Genomic DNA, 16,976 nt, shown 5'->3' with positions numbered 1-16,976 from the left:
AGACAGAGGTCCCAGAACCTGAGGGCTACATCCTCTCAGCTACATTCCAAATCTCAATGATTCTAGTATAACATCCAGTAATGGGAACAAATTAAACAAATCCCCGATATTAAAAACAAATTAGGGTTAGACAGAATTTTTGCTTCAATTACGTTTATCATGGTCAATGTCTTGCAGCTAAGAGACCGCAGTGCCACCTCTTCCCCTGCCTCTTAACACTTAAGTTTCAAAAGCTTTTAAAACATCAGCGCACCAAGTATGTCCCAATCAGGGTGGATAAAAATGAATGTTTGTTTGTTTTAATTTAAATAAAAAAATCTGATTTTTTTGATAAAATGCTTTTTGAGGAAAAAAATCTATCTAAAGACAGTTTTCATTAAGATCATTATATATATATATATATCTCAAAGATATCTTATCATGAAGTAGAGATTATAAATTCTAATTCTATCGTATGAGACAATATATTCATGTAATGTTTAAAAAAAGTTTTGTAAATGAGTTCCAATAGTTCATGGATTAGGGACCCAATTTTATAGGGTTCCAGGGGCTTCTGTATAGATTATTTAGGTTAATCTTTCTATCTATCCAATGGGACTCAGTATCTTCTAGACTGAGTACTATCAGAGATGCTTAGTATTGCAATTCTCAAACTACAGATTTGTGTCTCCAGAGATAACACACCTGTTAACAGCAAAAATGTTTTTAAATAAATTAATTAAATTAATTAGTTAATATATAGAGGTGAGAAATAACAGACCTCAACCCTACTGTCCTTCTGCAAATTTGTGTACACAGAGTCAATCCCTTACCTCTCTCTAAAAGTGCAAAGTTTCAGAAAGTTCAATGAATAGAAGATAGTTGGGGGCGGAATAGATCTGGACAAGGAGAAGAAGTCTGGAGATAAATGTGAGAAGGGAGGGACAGGCAGTAGAAACAAAAGTGAAATTGTTTGAGCAGCACATTCCAGAAGTCTTGAGGTCTTTCTGAGTGTAGCCTTCATTGATTTGAGATCTTCCATACCATTCTCTCACTAACAGGAAAAACCTATAATGGCAGCAGGCCGTAAAAGAGACCCAGTTTGGGAATATTTTAATGAAGTTCCTCTACCTGTGGGTAAGACAGGCATGCATGCAAAATGCAAACAGTGCAAAAAAGAAATGCAAGGCCCGGTTGTCCGAATGAAACAACGCCATGAGAAGTGTTCCTTCTCAGGAGGAAGTTGCGTTGAAGATGATGAAAGGAACACGTCTGAACATGCAGGATCTTCAGGTTGGTAAACTTTTTTATTTCATACTTCTTTCTTAAGGCCTGTCTGTCTTCCCTCTGGACTATTCTTGAATTCTCATATTTAAGCAAAAAATATAGTTGTTACTCTATGGTACTATCATTTTAGATGCAGTTGTGATAAAAAATAAATAGCTGAAATAGGTAGATCTTCCTTTTACAATTTCACCTTTAAAGTAGTACTGAATGTCAATGAATGCAATGAGTAACACTAAATGAGCAGAATGGTAATAATAATTAAATAACTGCATTGACTTATTTTATTTAGGAGAATCCATCCTCAACATACAGGATTCTGAAGACTATCCACCTTCAAGATCACCATCATTTTCTATACTTTCAGAGTTATCTGCCAATGATAGTGTTTCAGTCACATCATGTATGTCACATAGCCACACTATATCATCTGTAGTAAAAAGAAAAAAAATCTCCATCATCCAGAAACAACAGATAAGATTGTGATAGGAACCAGCAGATTACAAAAAGTAATTGATGAAAAAATTGCCTGGTTTGTTTATGCAACAAACTCTCCTTTCCGTATGATTGAGAACTCACACTTCATTAACATGGTTCAGTCATTAAGACCAGGCTACAGTCCACCCAACAGAGCAGATGTCCCAGACAAATTGCTGGATAAAGTGTAAGAAAGAGAAATTGAGCAATGTGCAAAAGGTCTAGAGGGTGAAATTGTTAACCTGAGTCTTGATGGGTGGAGCAATGTCCACAATGATCCTGTTGTATGTGCTTGTGTGACAACAGAAGAAGGGAATGTCTTCCTTACAGAAACAATTGATACATCAGGATAATGCCCACACAGCAGAATACTTACAAGAAGTAAAAGTAAAAGCTATAACAAACGGTGAAAAAAAATTCAAATGTCTAGTACGCAGCTTGGTCACAGACAATGCTGCAATTGTATCCAAGATAAGAAGAAATTATTTAGAAGAGAGTGAAGAGAGTCCCAAGCTAATAACATACGGTTGCAGTGCTCATTTGATGCACCTCCTAGCCAAAGATTTCAGTGTTCCAGAAATAAAGGCTAATGAAATCGCAAAATACTTCCGTAACAACCACTTTGCAGCAGCCGCTCTGAAAAAAGTGGGAGGAACCAAGCTAACTATGCCACAAGACGTGCGACGGAACTCAGTAGTGGACTGTTTTGAGTACTATATCAAGAACTGGCCTAATCTGATGACAGTTTGTGAACAAAATCGTGAAAAAATAGATGGCACTGTCACAGCCAAAGTTCTCAACATTGGGCTTAAGAGAAATGTTGAACACATGCTGAGTACCCTGAAGCCTATTTCTGTAGCCTTAAACAAAATGCAGGGAAATAGCTGTTTTATTGCTGACACTGTTGAAATTTGGAAGGAACTGAGTGAGATCTTAAAAAGAGAAATATGCAATGTCAGAGTTAAATTACAAGCATTAAAAAAACCGAATGGGACAAGCACTATCTCCAGCTCATTTTCTTGCAAATATTCTCAATACTCAGCACCAGGGTCAAACCTTAACTGCTGAAGAAGAGTTGGTGGCTATGACATGGACATCCAACAATCATCCCTCCAAAATGCCAATTATAATAAACTTCAGAGCTAAGGGTGAACCATTCAAGAAATACATGTTTGCTGATGATGCTTTAAAGGAAGTCATACCAGCGAACTGGTGGAAATCACTTAAGCACTTGGATTCAGAGACTGTTGAAGTGATAATCTGACTTAACAGCAGTAGCTTCTTCTGCTGGTGTAGAAAAAATATTTTCTTCCTTTGGACTAATTCATTTCAAATTGAGAAATCGTTTGGGATCTGAAAAAGCAGGAAAGCTTGTTTTTCTTTTCCAGATTATGAACAAACAGGAAAATGAAGGTGAAGACAATGACTGAGTTAGCTGCAGAAGCCAATATTTTAAGTTTTTCATGTTGATCTGGCTGACATAGTCGATTTAATTTTTTTTTAAATATATTTCATTTAACTATTTTAGTTAACAATTTTAACAAAAACAAACCTGATTTTAAAAAAACTTGAATGTTTAACTAAATTCAAAAATTCATATGCTTCTTTTGTTAAAATATTATATGTTTGCTGTTGAAGAAAAAAATCCAGAATACATAACGTTGTTGTTTTAGTTAAATAAAACAATTTAAATGTCTGTCTGGTGATGTTCTCCTCCTAATACAGCCTGGCAAGAAAATTCTCCAAATATTAATGATTAACCTGTTGAATTGGAGATAGTTCACCTCCCAATGACTTCATAAATATCTGCTTCAATTACCTTTGGTAAATGAAATAACCAAACAATCAATGTTCTGATATAGCTGTAAAACTATTCTGAAAAGTTTTCAAAATAAATCACTTTAAAAATGTATAGTGTGTACCTTCTAAAAATGAAACCTACATCTATCTCTGAGTTGTAAAGAATATGTATTAAGGTTATAACAACCAAAAAGAATGCACTTTTATTTACAAATCCATGATTAAATCGAGTCTTCCTGACTAGTGATTTAAATTATTATTTAAATCATGATTTAAATCTAATCCACCCTGGTCCCAGGCATTTATTCCTCTTCTCATTCCCCAACATCCCTATAAATCCACTTTTCTTGGAACCATCCAATACAGAGCTCTACACTACTTCCTTCTTGCCTCTTTGGCTACATCTACACTACAGTGGGGGGTCGATTTAAGATACGCAAATTCAGCTACGTGAATAGCGTAGCTGAATTCGACATATCGCAGCCGACTTACCCCGCTCTAGGGACGGCGGCAAAATCGACCTCTGCGGCTTCCTGTCGACGGCGCTTACTCCCACCTGCGCTGGTGGAGTAAGACCGTCGATTCGGGGATCAATTGTCGCGTCCCAATGGGACGCGATAAATCGATCCCCGAGAGGTCGATTTCTACCCGCCGATTCAGGCGGGTAGTGTAGTCCTAGCCTTTGTGTTTCTGGCATTCTGTGTATGGTATTTGCTTGAATCAGACTGTCAAACTCTTAGGGCAGAGGCAAGAATTCAGTTTGTCTTTGTAAGACACAATGTGCACTGCCACACAGAGTAAGAATTTCTCTCAGTGCCAGCAGGAAAATGAGGGGATTGTGTGCAAGTTAGTATAGAAAGTTCAGTGCCAACCTGATAAATCCCTACTCCAAAGGGTTTACAACAGCAGTGGCCACTTTTGGCCCTCGAGATCAACTGTGTTAAGAAGAAAATTTGTATTTGTAAATTGAAAAGGTGTTTGCTGAACCAGGCCTTTAGGATTTTTAAACCAATGCATTCAAATAACACCCATCACTACAGGGAGGAGGAAAGACGTGCCACCTCAACTGCAGAGTACACATGATTTGCATCAGAGCAGCTGCTGTCCCTTCCCAGCTACTCAGCAGCTCCCCTGTAGGCCTCTTGCTGCATTGCAGTGGCAGGAGGAGAGTAACTAGCTGCTCCACTGCCTCTTTTCCTGCCAATCTGTGGAAGGCAAAGACACAAGTTTGGAGCAGAACTGGCTCTGCTGAGCCTGGAGAAATAGCTGAAGCACTACTGTGGCCCCTTGACCCTTTTTTAAATAATACGTTGAGGTCTCAGGCTGAAGAGGCCGGACATCACTTGTTCACATTCAAACAAGCTAGAGTACATAAACAAGAGGTGGATGTGGCCTTTTGGGAAGAGGTTGGCTTTCAGATGTTTCCTGAAGGTGGTAAGAGGATGGCAGACTAAAAAGCTGATCTTCTTGAGTGATTAATGAGCTACATGGAAGACTCTGGATTACCTGTGCGTTTAAAGTCAGCACATAGCTTTAGCCGCTTTCGAATGCTGCTCTCTGAGTGTGAAGGAAATGCCTTTTTGATATCCTCCATGCGAATTCTCCGGGGCCGGTCTCTGCTCTTCCAGAACAAGCGATAAATGAAGACCTAGAAAGCAAGCCAAGAAAATTGCTGTATGCTTTGTGTGCTGAGCACTCACTGAAGATGGAATTTAGTATAGGCAGGGCTAACAGTGCTGCCTATACTTAAAAACGACCAACATTTCCCATCAGAAGAGCCACTTTCCGTTGCTTATAACTTTATCAAACTAATGATTTAGGCTTAAATTGTCCATGCCAGGTATCTGCCTACAGCTGAATTTTTTTTGGAAAGTATCAACCAAAACAGTTCAGCCATTTCCAAGAACAAGATTAGTGAAAAATATGTTTTGCCCAAGTTAAAAAAAAATTCTTATGACCTATTAGAATCTCTAGTCTCTATACTTTGGAACCAGGGACTTGAAATTTGACAGGAGGAGGTCACCCTGGTGTGAGGAATATGCCTTTTCTTGGTCCTGTGAATAAACATGCAAATTTGGGAGGGGGAGGAGAGTTCTAAAACCCTTTGAAAAAATCTCAGTTCATGCATGCTCCATACAGACTTGCAAATTTGGCAGCTAAATTCTCCAAAGATTTGGGCTGCATTAAGTATGCTCCAGCATGGTGTGGCAGGAACTAAGCAGGACCTTCCCTGCACCTGCTCTTCCCAGCTTCTGTGGCACTTGCCACAGAAACTGAGAGCTCAGAGAGCCTTCTGCTCTCAATATTCCCCCTGCTGTCACTTAGCAACCTGGCTGAAATGCAAAGACAACCCAGAAGGGGGTACAAAAGTAAGATTTGGATAAAGAGCCTGCAGAGGGAAGAGAGAAAAAACTGGGAATGGCTGAACAAGGAGACTGGAACAAGGATCCTCAAAAGGGCACGGAGAGAAAGGGGGAAGAGGAGAAAGACAAACTCTGACAGAAAGCCAAGAGGGGGAGACTCAAGGAGACAGGCTGAAGGGGAAAGAGCAAGAAGTGTCTGTGGGAACTCTCACCCTTCAGAACTAGGAATGGAACCAAGATTCTTGAGTTTCACCATTCCTCTGCTGTCAGCAAATATCTGTGAAACCTACTGGTAAAGTATGTGTCTCATCCGCCTCTAGTGGCTGGATCACATACAACCTCCTACTGCAATCAGTTACTTTATTAGCTCAAGTAGCAAAGGTCTGTTCTGTGGATCAAAAGGTTCCAACACTGCTGATTACCCATGTCGGAATCCAAGGATTCCATATGATGGATTTTTTTCAGTTTGCTTTTTTAAAACTTAGAAAATTACACAAACAAAAAATGTGTTAAAAGAACATTAAGATTGCAAAGTCAAATACTCAAAAGCTCAGAAGTGCCAGAATTAAGGCTGCCTGTACTACCTTAATTTGGCCCCCTTGTGCATATGCATTATGATAGTCTTTAATTACATGATCACATACCATTATATCCATGGGTGACCAGATGAGATGAAGATAATATCGGGACACCGGGCGCGCGGGGGGGGAGGGGGTGGCGGCACTATGTGGTGCTGAAGGAGGCTGTCTATAGGATCACTACCTCATCTGTTGCAGAAGTTGGAAGGTGTGTAGTAAATGAGGCAGGGGAATCACAGGAAGAGAAAATACGTCTCCTGGTTAAGGCATTTGAGCCTGTCCTAGAGAATTGGATTCCATCCCTGCCTCTGTCACAGAGTTTCTATAAGATGCGAGGCAAGCCATTTGAACCAAAACTTGTCATCAGTGGTCATTAATTGTGTGTTTCTCATTTTTTTGTGCCCAACTTGAAACATCTGGGGCCTGATTTGCAGAAGTGCTCTGCCCCTCAACTGGCACTGAAGTAGCCAAACCTGTACTTTGAACATATAAAGGGATATATAATGTTAAGTTCTATGAAAAATCAAGTCCTAATCATCTCAAATTGGTCACCCAAAATTGGTGGAAACTTTTTATTTTCTTCTTGGTGCTCCATCTATAAAATGGGAATAATACCACCCCATCACTTCACAGAGGCGTTGTGAAAATAAATTCATTAATGTTTATGAAGCATTTAGATACTATAATGATAAGCACCATAGAAAGGCCCAGGAGGAAATGAATAATTCTGTCTTCAGTGCAGAGCTTGATTAGTGTGAAGTAAATAAGGCCTGGGGCCACACACTAAACAATGAGGCTAAAACAAACTACTGAATACCTGCTCATTCAATAAGCATTGTCCACCCTGTGCACTGAATAAGACAGGGATTGTGTGGGGGGGGAAGTATGTAATCAATTAAAGACTGTACCATAATCCATATGCACAAGGGGGCCAAATCCAGGTTGCATGGGCAACCTTAATTCTGCTATTTCTGAACTTTTGAGTGCTTGAGTGCAACCTTAACGGTCTTTTAACATACATTAGTTTTCAATTAACAGTATACATATTTGTGATTACAGGTCCAAATCCCTGATATACCAGGCCTTTGTACTCCTATCATGTTGAATAGCAGAAGTTGTTTCTGTGTTTCAGAGAGGAATTTTAGATTGGATAACAACAATAGCAAGCTAGATAATTTAACTACAAACTGCTGTGTTGTGATGAAGTAACATCTTTAGCTTTTCTTTTTATTTCTTTCTATTAGTATACTGAGTAGTTCATAATAAATATGGATACTAGCAGATTGTGTCTGATATTGTGTTTATAATTCTATTAGCTGGCAAAGAGACCAAAAAGCTGTTAGTTACATACAAAATTAAAAGCTATCTAAAATATTATGCAATACACTCCTGCAATTTAAGAAACTTTTGTTGCCAAGGGAAACTCGTAAGTATTAGAAGTATTTTGAATCATGCTGTCTATTTTAAACAGAAATGTAATCCATAAAAATATAACAAAGGTATCTGTTTTATACTAAAAGGGACATGGTCAACTTGTACACTCAGAGAGTAATGTGAACTAAAAACCTAAAGTGAATCCAACCAAAATTTTATAAGGGCCAAGTGACAAAGAGGCCTAATTGATGGATTGGCAGTTTCACAGTCAAATTAAGATATGAAATGATCCTACCAACTTTATCACAGAACAACCAGGTACTGATAAGATACAGACAGCTGTTTTGTCTCGTTTCATTAACTGTTACACAGCTTATTGTTGTTGAACCAGGCAAATAAGACAAAGTGAGTTACTAAAAGAGTACAGCATCAAAGAATCTGAAGAGACTTTATGTGAAGACTATCCTAATTTTATTATGAACTTCAAAATGAACATTTCTGCAAACAGATAAGAATGCTGAAGGAGAAAGTGCAACTCAAAAAAATAGAGAGTCATGCAAAACTGGCCAAAAGGTATATTGAAAGATGCTCATGGAAAGCCACTTGGAGAAGTGGGTTGTTGGCTAGAGCCTGAATTAACAGGTGTCCTAAACAATCACCCTAAATGCAGAACTGTTGGCAAAATATTTGTAAAGTGGCATAGCCCAACATTATCTTATATAAACTGGGATGCATACGATATCATCAGTCCTAATGAATTAGTCTGAAATCAGTAAGACAAAATTCCATCAAGACAAGTGCAAAGCGTTACACTTTGGGAAAAAAAATCAAATGCACAAATGCAAAATGGGGAATAACTGGGTAGGCAGTAGTACTGAAGAAAAGGATCTGGAGGTTACAGGGGTTCACAAATTGAATGAGTCAACAATGTAATGCAGCAACAGTTGCAAAAGAGGCAAATATCATTCTGGGACAGAACAGGAGTGTTGAATGCAAGACACAGGAAGTAACTGTTCTGCGCTACTCAGCACTGGTGAGGCCTCAGATGGAGTACTGTTGTCCAGGTTTGGGCACCGCTCTTCAAGAAAGTTGCAAACAAACTGGAGAGAGTCCAGAGGAGAACAAAAATAATAAGAAGTTTAGAAAACATGACCTATAAGGATAGATTGTAAGAAGAGAAGGTTATTCACCCTGTGCTTTAACTGAGGTTCTTCGAGATGCGTGTCCCTATGGGTGCTCCACTGTAGGTGCAGCAGCATCCCCTGCATCTGGGATTGAAGATCTTCATCAATAGTGCCCGTTGGACCGCACATGTGCAACTCCCCCATCTCACACCGTGAGTGGACGGATATATAAAATGCATTTTAGCCCATGAAAGCTTATGCTCAAATAAATTTGTTAGTCTCTAAGGTGCCACAAGGACTCCTCGTTCTTTTTGCTGATCCAGACTAACACGGCTACCACTCTCAAATCTGTCATGGACATGTTGGAGCTACGAGGATGACACAGGCTCAGTCCCCTTGTATCTTGTGAAGTACTCGGAACAGAAGGGGGAAGGGAGGAAAGGCATAGAGAAGTGGCGCATCCCATGTGAGGAGAAATGAGTCTCCCAGTGATACGCATCCCAGTCCCGCTCTTGAGCAGAATTGAGGGCAGCAGGCATTCTCCAGTGTGTCAAAGGTGTCTATGGTGGGGAATTCCCAGCAGTTGAAGATGTAATAAGGGCTTGCATATCTAGTTCCCACTCATGATCATGGAAGAATCTCCTGCTCAATGAGTCCACAGAGGTGTTCTGGTGTTCAAGGAGGTATGTAGCTGAGATGGTGATGCCATGTTGGATACACCAGTTCCATAATTTCAATGCCTCCAAGCATAAAGAGTGAGACCTCATTCTGTCCTGCCTGTTGATGTAGGACATGCAAGCGATATTGTTCATCGTGACTCTGATGGTGCAATGTGCCATCAGTGGGAGAAAGTGTTGTCAGGTATTACGGACCGCTTGTAGCTCTAGGTTGATGTACAGAATGAATTCGGTTAAGGACCATCTGCCCTGCACTGTATCAGAGTGAAGGCACACTCCCCAACCGATTAAGGAGGCATTGGTTGTTCGAATCATGGACAGCGCTGGTTGAAGGTAAGGAACCCTGACAGATGTTCTGGGGCTGTCTCAACCAGAGTAGTTAGTCCTTGACCATCATAGGCCTGGATAGGAGTTTGTGCAGGCTGTATCTGAGTACGTAGCCATACCTGAAGACATCTCATGTGGAACTGTGCATACTTTACCACAAACGTGGCCACTGCCATGTGTCCAGGCTGAGATTTGGGTGCAGGTTCTGACTGTGGATAGAAGATTGACTACAGTCAAAAATCTGTGAGCTGGGAGGACGACTTTGGCTTGTATGGCATCCAATTGTGCCCTGATAAACTCCAGGTGTTGCACTGGTGTCAGTGTAGATTTCTCCAAGTTTATGCGAAGGCCAAGGCTCGAGAAAAGGTCCACTGTCATTCAGACAACGCAAAAGACATCAGTTTCAGATGGGGCCTTGAGGAAACAATCATCCAAGTATGGAAAGATGATGACATCCTCTTTGGGTAGTTATGCAACGACTACCTCAAGGGTTTTGGAGAACATGTGAGGGGTTGTCGACAGTCTGAAGGGTAGTATCTTGTACTGATAGTGATTGCTCCCCAAAAAGAACCGGAGAAACCATCTGTGCGCAGGATGTATTGTGATACGAAAATACGCATCTTTAAGGTCAAAGGCCAAGAACCATTCCAGTGCTGAGCTAACGGTAGAGAGGGGAACTCTCTTGAAGCATTGCAGTTGAACAAACTTGGTTAGGTTTTGAAGGTCCAAGACTGGTCTCCACGCGCCGGATTTCTTTTGGACCAGAAAATAATGGAAGTAAAAACCCTTCCCTCTGTGCTTGGATGGGACAGGTTCTCTGGCTACCAATTGCAGAAGACTATTTATTTCTTCTCATAGGATGGGTTCATGAGAAGGGTCCCTGAAAAAGAATGGGGAGAGAGAGTGGCGGGGTGGGACAGATATCAGGGAAGGATACTTCATCCCTTTCCTGATCTCTAAAACCCGCTTGTCCGAAGTAATCAGCCACCATGATTGAAAGAAGGGGACTAAGCAGTCGCCAAACTGGGCCTCAATCATACCTTCAAAATTATTGTTTGGTTGATGGTGAGTGAGAGATATCCCCCTGAGGAGTCATATGCCTGTGTTTGGTAGGGGGCTTCTGTCCACGGCGTTGAGTTTCGTATTGCTGCTGGGGAGTGTATTGTGGTGGTTGGGATCACGGAGGACGTTGGTATTTCCCCAGGCGTCTCTTCAGCGCCAGTTTGTAAATGCCGAGAGAGCGGAGAGTTGCTCGAGAATTCTTAAGCAAATAATTTGGGGCCCTCAAAGGGTAGGTTTTCAACGGTGGTTTGTACCTCCTTAGGAAGGCCAGAGAGGTGGAGCCATGACATACGTCTCATGACTACAGCAGTTGCAATGGAATGGACAATGGTATCCAGGGCTTTGGAGCTGTGCTCTGGCTCCACTCCAGCTCCAAGTCTGAGTAGTGGTGACTCAGGCACATCAGAGACAAGTAGTTCCTTAGGGGAGCTAAACTCTTGGGGAGGAGGGGGAAGCATCATCGGCACTGGTGTGTGTATCGGTGCCGAGGGAGAGGTGCATTCTCCTGAGCAGCCAACAAATGAAGTGGAGGATTTGCTCAGTGCTGTAATGGACATTGGCGCTGGTAGGACTGTCAGTGCCGGCAGTTTTGTAGGTGCCGTAATACCCAAAGTTGGTCTGGTCAGGACAGCTGGCACTCTTCTTGAAGGTCTTGTGTCTCGGTCTGAGGAGACCAAGAGACTGTGCCGAGGGTTGCATAAATGCCCAATTATGGTCTTTAGACCTTTGCTTAGCTTCAGTACTGGAGGTATTTGGATGGGCCCTGAAACTATGTCCTCTCTCCGAGGATGTCAATGTAACTCACCTCACAGGGGATGCGTTTTGGTGGGCAGCGTCTCAGAAGGTGATGAAGGAGCCAGTTTCTTCTCATCAGAATGTGAAACACAAGATTTTCTTTTAGAAAGGCGTGGCGAATGACGGTTGGTGGATGATTTAGAGGAGCATAAGAGCCGCACGGGAGACATGTTTGGGCCAGGATCCGATACTGGATGCAGTAATTTCTCCATGAGAAGATGTAGCAGCCGAATGTCTCGGTCTTTTCTAGCCCTGGCAGTGAGGTCATACTTTTGGAGGACATGTCCCTTTCTGAGGCTGAAAACACACTGTGGCTGACTGACTATTACCACAAAGCAATCCGGCAGGAAACGCACCTCTTAAACCGAGGAGATGCAGACATAAAGGTGAGGGAAAATGCTTCCCAGCTGGGAAGGGCGAGAAGCAGGAAAATGAAAACCTAAGGTATGAACTGGGAAGGGTAAGGAGGCTTAAAAGCAATGTTTTTTTTAATAGGGAGAGGATGAAAAGGGAGGATGTAACTATTAAACTACACTAAAAGGTAACAGGAAAGGCATGATCTAACAGGACAAAAGGAGAAGCAGGCTCTGCTGCAGATTTCGTCCTAGACCAAAGGCGGTAGACAAGGAACTGAGGGGCAGTCAGACTGCACTATATATACACGACCCACTCACAGCACAAGACGGGGAGGTGCACATGTGCGGTCCAACGGGCACTGCTAATGAAGATCTCCGATCCCAGGAGCATAGGGGCGCTGCTGCACGTACAGTGGAGCACCCACAGGGACATCACTCGAAGAAGAAATGGGCATGTTCAATCCAGAGAAGAGAAGGCTGGGAGGAACATGGTAAGAGTTCAAATATGTAAAGTGTTGTTACAAAGAGGACAGTGATCAATTGTTCTTCATATCCACTGAAGGTAGGACAAGAAGTAATTGGTTTAGGTTGCAGAAAGGGCATTTAGGTTTGAATTAGGAAAAACTTTCTAACTATAAAGGATAGTTTAGTATTGAAACAGGTTACCTAGACCGGTTGTGGAATCCCTGTGTCATTGGAGGAGACTGAGTACAGGTTAGACAAACACATGTCAGAGACAGACTAGTTGACCTCTACAGCCCCTTCCAACCCTACATTTATATGATTCTATAAGATGTTTGCAAATGAAGATTTGTGAGGTCACAAGCTGTCATAAATATAGGGGGAAGGGTAGCAACCTTTATGTATGCCAGCCATCCAGTAGCATAAAATCCCTTCTTGGCAGCTGTACTTGATTGCCTTACCCATAAAGGGTTAAGCAGTTCAAATAACCTAGTTGGCACCTGACCAGAAGGACCAACGAGGAAAGAAGATACTTTCAGATCTGGTGGGGGCGGGGGGAGTTGTGTTTTGTTGTTCCCTCTCCGCACGGAGGGAGAAACCAAACAGGTACAATATCTCCTGAAAAATATACCTGGAATAATCCATCTAAAACCACAGAAACTGTGAGTAGGGCAAGGAAATGCGTTAGGTTATCTCTTGTTTTGGCTTGTGAATTTTCCTATACCACAGAGGCAGTTTCATTCCTGTTTTGTAACTGTGAAGCTGAGCCCAGAGAGGAATCCTCTGTGTTTTAAATCTTTTTATAGCCCCGTAAAGTTACCTTCCGCCCTGATTTTGCAGGTGTGATTCTTTTACTTTTTTCTTTATAATAAAAGTTCTTCTTTTAAGAACCTGATTGATTTCAGTGTCCTAAAGACAAAGGGTGTGGTTGAGCTCACATTGCTAAGGCAATTGGTTGGTATTTTAGTCTCAAGCCTCCCCAGAAAAGGGGGTGAAGGGGCTTGGGGGATTATACTGGGATGGATAGGGATTCCAAGTGACCCTTCCCTGAATTTCTGTGTAAATCACATGGTGGTAGCAGCAATACCAGTCCAAGGACAAGGGGGGGAATTTGTGCCTTGGAGAAGTTTTAACCTAAGCAGGTAGAATATAAGATTAGGGGGTCTTTCATGCAGGTCCCCACATCTATACCCCAGAGTTCGGGGTGGGGGGGGGTGGGGGGAGACCTGGACACAAGCAATGATGAACAATTGCAAAACAAAAACTGCAAAGGAGATACTTAGTTTTCTCACTGGATGAAAAGGGATAACTTATGCTATGGTTAGACTATTTCAAGTCATTATCCAGAAACATGACCACATTCTGTCTGGACTCCATGAGTTTTGCCAAATGATATCCAGGCCACACCACCAATCAAAATGGGCCTGTTTTGTTCAGCATTTTGCTCCCTGAAGATAAAACATCCTGACAAGAGACAGAAAAGGAACACCGCTAGCACCAAAGAGCACCCATTTGGTAACATGTGAAGTCATGCCATAAGACAAGCAGTCTATTCACTTTGTTTCTTTTAAGTCTCTTTAGGGAAACTTGCAAAATCCAGAAAGAACAAGAAAACAACTATTAAATGGCATTTTGAATTAAAATTACCCAAATAAACTTATCTGTCTCAAAAAAACAGTCACTGAAACCATGAAGCTGAGCTGGAAAACCCCCTTCATACCATTTCTAACAGGTAAATGGCAAAAAGATTTGAATGTGTGTATTTTTTTTACCCAACAACTGGGTTACACATTAAGCTTAATGATTCTCCAACACTATGTACCTGAGCTGATGTCTTTAAATGACAAACTTTACACTGACAAGTTCAACTTTAGTTGCCTAGAAATAACATTAAATGAATAAGTATTTGAGAGTTTTGAGGCTGGAACAACTCACTGCAAATAGAGTTAGTGTTAAGAAGAAACTATTCACCCTCCAGCAAAAAGGACAGCTGAGAAAAAAACTGAATGTTTCAAAGAGATTAACCTAGAAAAGTCAGGCTTCTGTAGCCAAGAGAATTTGATAGTTTCTTAGACAAAAAGAGGAAAAAACTTTGACTAGATTTGTAAGTAGACTACTGCTAAAATTCCACAGACACTAGAATTAGTTTTAAATTATTACCTGCAAGTTTTATTTGGGGCTTAATGTGTGCTAATTGTGTGTGTAAGTGGGAAAACTTGGCTATGAGTGTCTCCTGGGTAAGATAATTTTGAATTAAATTGCCATTTTTAGTCATTAAGTGAGTGTTTAACTTTACAGTTGTTGGGTTGAACAGTTACCGACAGTTCCATAATTTAACTGGAAAAAATAAGCTTATTTGTCAAATCAATAAAGCTATGTATTTAAGAATTCACAGTTCTGTCTTGGTACCAAAATCCCTTGTCCAAAAGTAGCACAGAACTAGAGTTAGTTCACCTACGTAATAAGGTTATGATTAGATTTGGATTCATTGGTTTGATTTATTACTTTTTAGTAATCCCCTGTTAAATTCATTCCCATGTAAATTCATTCTTCTAAATTACGTGAACACTATCAAATAACCATATTTATTTTGCTTTCTGTAACTTCTTATTTGCTTTCAAATTCTATTTTGGCTATTAAAAAACTTGAAAGTTTACAATAAGTCTGCAGTCTGTACTTCATCTAAAATACATAGAACCTTGAGAAACTTGTATAGGTAATTGGTAAATTAAAATTACTTAACCAAAGTATGTTTTATACCATATTGTTCTTACCTTTGAAACAAAGACAAGGCCCTAACAGGGGCAATAGGCACCTCAGATCAGGACAGACCTTACAGGCCTAGAGCTACCTCATATACTCTCTCCGGGTTCTCTTAGTGGAATCGTCCCCATACTGGGCCTATCACATACCTGTAGAAAGTCTCTGATGTGGGTATTGGCCCGTTTGGAGTTGGGACCAGGAACTTCAAAGAGGGGGCACTCCTGTCCAACGACAAAGATATCGACCAGCTCCCGAATGTAACAGCCTTGTCGTGTCCGGATAATTAGGAAATCCGTTTCTGGCATCTTGTGCAGATAAATGGGAGCCCGGAAGAGATTGTTTTCAAATGCCTGACAAGAGAAAAACAAAAATTTGAAAGATAGACACTGATCATTGGAGACTTTGCAACACCAACAAGAGCTCTGAAAGAGATCCAGCACAATACGGTCATCATGACACCATCAATATTCATTCAGATCACAACATGCACTTTTACGGAGGCGGACACATTTCTTGCCCCAGAGACTAATTAACTGAAGTGAGACAAGACATGGGACAATAATTAAGGTAAGGGAAGGTGTGGAAAACAAAGCATGAAGGATGCCTCAAACTGTGCTTTAAGGTAGGATTTGAAAGAGGGCAGAAAGTGTACTTGGCAGACAGAAGTGAGAGTATTCCACCAAGACAATATAAATAGAGGTGCAAAGCTGAGAAGTGGGGGAAGGGAGCAATTAGTAAGAGGGGACAGAACATTATGCTTAGATAGAGAAGCAAAGTCTTGAAGGTGAGGCACTTGAATGCAGTAGCAGAGCAACAGGAGAGGGAGGCAACTTTAGCAGAGGCATCCTTACGAAACACAGATAGCATTTTACAGCTTCCAAGATAGGTCTAGGGCACACTGAAGAGATAGGGAGGCCAGAGAGGAGAAGGTTTAAGTAATCAAGTGTATACCAAGGCTTGGACAAGGGTTTTAGCAACAGGGTAGTGATGAAAGGACAGATTTTGGTGATACAAAAAGGAAAAATAGCACTTTAAAAAGCTAGATATGAAGGGAGAAACTAAGACAAGAGTCAGATGACAAGACAAAAGGTTCAGACCAGAGACACTGAAAGGAAAGTACTATCCGCTCCTTCCTATTCATCTTTAGATCACCTACCCACCAAACCATCTCTTTCAGTCATAACACCTAGCCTCATAACCATCTGTCAGATTCTCCCATGCCGCTCCCATGGATGGAACAGGACCCGCCTGAGTTGATCGTAAGGCCACTATCCTGTCTACATCTCAACCCCTCTTCAAGGTCTGTTTTGTCCATAAAGCCTACAAGAAACCACTGACTAAATAATCTCCTTAGTAAGATATGCCTATTGGGGGAGGGGAGGGAGAGAGACACCTGACACTGGGATGGGGGGGGGGGTGTAGAAAGACCAGGAGAAGAAGATGGGAGGAATGTAAGTCGAACCCAACAAACCCTTAACTATTAAGTCATACCCCTGCCATCACTGCTCAGGTGCTGGATCACTATCCCCAACCATTCGTCTGTCTTTGCTTTTTC

At 41.3% G+C, this 16,976-nt stretch overlaps 1 protein-coding gene across 5 annotated transcripts in view; it reads right to left on the bottom strand.

Annotated features, from left to right (window-relative positions):
* Nucleotides 1–16,976, bottom strand: part of TAF1 (TATA-box binding protein associated factor 1) — a 114,181-nt gene that overhangs the window by 59,655 nt on the left and 37,550 nt on the right. For all 5 annotated transcript variants that reach the window (XR_010590459.1, XM_065557403.1, XM_005286057.4 and 2 more), the window contains 2 exons: nt 15,571–15,771; nt 5,047–5,188 (listed from right to left, as the gene is read on the bottom strand). Coding sequence is in view for 4 of the 5 variants with exons in the window: in XM_065557403.1 (XP_065413475.1) it covers nt 5,047–5,188; nt 15,571–15,771 (343 nt within the window). In the remaining variant the exon portion in view is untranslated. The remainder of the gene's footprint in view (nt 1–5,046; nt 5,189–15,570; nt 15,772–16,976) is intronic.

Source organism: Chrysemys picta, chromosome 9 (genome assembly GCF_011386835.1).
Source record: "Chrysemys picta bellii isolate R12L10 chromosome 9, ASM1138683v2, whole genome shotgun sequence".
NCBI lineage: Eukaryota > Metazoa > Chordata > Testudines > Emydidae > Chrysemys > Chrysemys picta.
Note: the sequence above shows the minus strand (reverse complement) of the source record. Positions and strands in the feature narration are given on the sequence as shown.